The following is a 1,908-nucleotide window of genomic DNA, read 5'->3' as shown; positions in this document are numbered from 1 at the left end:
AATTTGGTCAGTCAAACCACAGGCAACCCATGAAAGAGGTAATCAGAGGGGGGATCGATCCAGGGGGAGTATTTGACTTCTGTTTGAAAATATTTTTTTCTGTTGCATCACATTTGCTACTTAGAAATATATTCTTTTCTGGAATAATCATTATTTAGATTTATAATCACCTCACTTTCAATGTTGAGATTCCTGTAGCCACCAAAATTTAAAACATAATAAAAACGTCATGGCCTGTTTTAAATTTTGGCAAATCTATGCGATTTCATTTTGCTGCTTCCCAAAATGAACACAATGATTCTGCTCAGAATTCACTCAGCCTCTAACCAAATGATATATACTTAGGGGGTAGTGGAGGGAGAGATTGGTTCTAACTCTACCCTTGAATGCTTTCCACCATAGAAGTTGGTAACCTTCCTATTTATTAATTGGACCAGCCACTAAAAAATGTAAGATCCATAAGTATGGTATAAATGGCAGTATAAACTAAATAAAAACAAACTCTTTCATACAGCATGTTTATTCACATAATTTTCAGGGTGGATAATAATTAATCTTTATTATTTATCATTAATCAGAGGAATCACAAATGTTTGTTGGTACTAGCTAGCAGATTTACTCATCATCATCATCTTCAGGTCTTCGTATCAGTTGATTAACATTGAGGAAGTCAACAAGTTTATTAATATCCTCTCCTGCTGCCAAGTCTCTAAAGTCTTTTGGCAAGTGGCTAGAAGAAAATGGACTTGGTTGAATTCCTACTTCAGAATTTATAGCTCTAAAGACAGGATATTCCACATCCTGCAACTGTTCAAGTTCATCTTCAGTGAATTCAGACCATGTAAACAACAGTGGGTTGGTTGGTGGACCAAATGGACTGACGTCAAGAAGCAAAACCTTCTGATCTGCATATCTGTACACATCAAACACATAGCAACTATCTGGGAAGGCTTCAGCAATCTTATTCTCAAAAAATAATAAAATATCAGTGATAACGTCATCTTGATTTTCTTTGATGAAGGGATAGAAGCTTGAGATATCTCGTTGGCTGATTCCTACAAGTTCTCTATCTTTAACAAAACATCTAAATTCCATTCCCGGGTAAATATCCATCCATTTTCTGAGCACCAGTTCATATCCCATATCATTCTCACTTTGACTGTCTTCACAGCCCTCAAATGGATTGGTTAATTGTTCTGCTATAACGTCTGAACTTTTCAACAAGAGATATATTTCATTTACACTTTTACATTTCAATGTACCGTTGTGAGATATCCAAGAGGCATCTCTTGGGGCACTCCAGTTTAACTTAGGGAATACAGAACCCCCTAGATCACTGACTGCTTCTTTAATTTTCGTTTCAATCTCATTAAACTCTGGTGCTTGAGCTGTTTCTTGGTCAGGATCTTCTTCCCTGCTTTTCCATTCTTCAGAATCACTTTCGTCGTCGGAGTTGCGCGTATGGCTACAAGGTTCTCCGGGTAGAACAACACCATCAGCATTTAGATAGTCTATGAAATCTTTACTCAAAGGAATAACACGGCTACGAATAGTGACGTTCTTGAATCTTGGATACCAAGTTGAGAAGCTACAGTTTCGCACGTGTTGCTGTTTCATTTTACGAGGTAAGCTTTCTTTTTCAGTATTTGCTCAAGAGGAAAGAATTTTTTTTCAGCAAAATGAAATACCGTGATCCAGAGATCCTTCCTTTCACATCGAAACCAAATATCCTCTATAATAAAATAATAAATGAACGCGAAAAGTTATTGCACTTAGCGGCTCATCACATATCAACCTTGTAATAAAACATCCTGACCGGATGACGAAATGCTTTATACTCTGGGGTGAGGGGAAGAGTGTATTTGTAAAGAGTTTTATTTCATTGCTTAATATATGTTTAGCGCTTAA

The 1,908-nt window shown here is 36.6% G+C and overlaps 1 protein-coding gene across 1 annotated transcript; it reads right to left on the bottom strand.

Annotated features, from left to right (window-relative positions):
* Positions 1-504: 504 nt before the first annotated feature.
* Positions 505-1,805, bottom strand: LOC116287809 (cell division cycle protein 123 homolog). The gene has a single exon (XM_031694506.2). It carries the CDS (start codon positions 1,615-1,617, stop codon positions 616-618), a length of 1,002 nt encoding a protein of 333 aa, XP_031550366.2. The 5' UTR covers positions 1,618-1,805; the 3' UTR covers positions 505-615.
* Positions 1,806-1,908: the final 103 nt, after the last annotated feature.

This window comes from Actinia tenebrosa, unplaced genomic scaffold, assembly GCF_029948245.1.
Source record: "Actinia tenebrosa isolate PJP-AT-01 unplaced genomic scaffold, QUT_ActTen_1.0 PGA_scaffold6__47_contigs__length_16458017, whole genome shotgun sequence".
NCBI classification, from domain to species: Eukaryota; Metazoa; Cnidaria; class Anthozoa; order Actiniaria; family Actiniidae; genus Actinia; species Actinia tenebrosa.
Note: the sequence above shows the minus strand (reverse complement) of the source record. Positions and strands in the feature narration are given on the sequence as shown.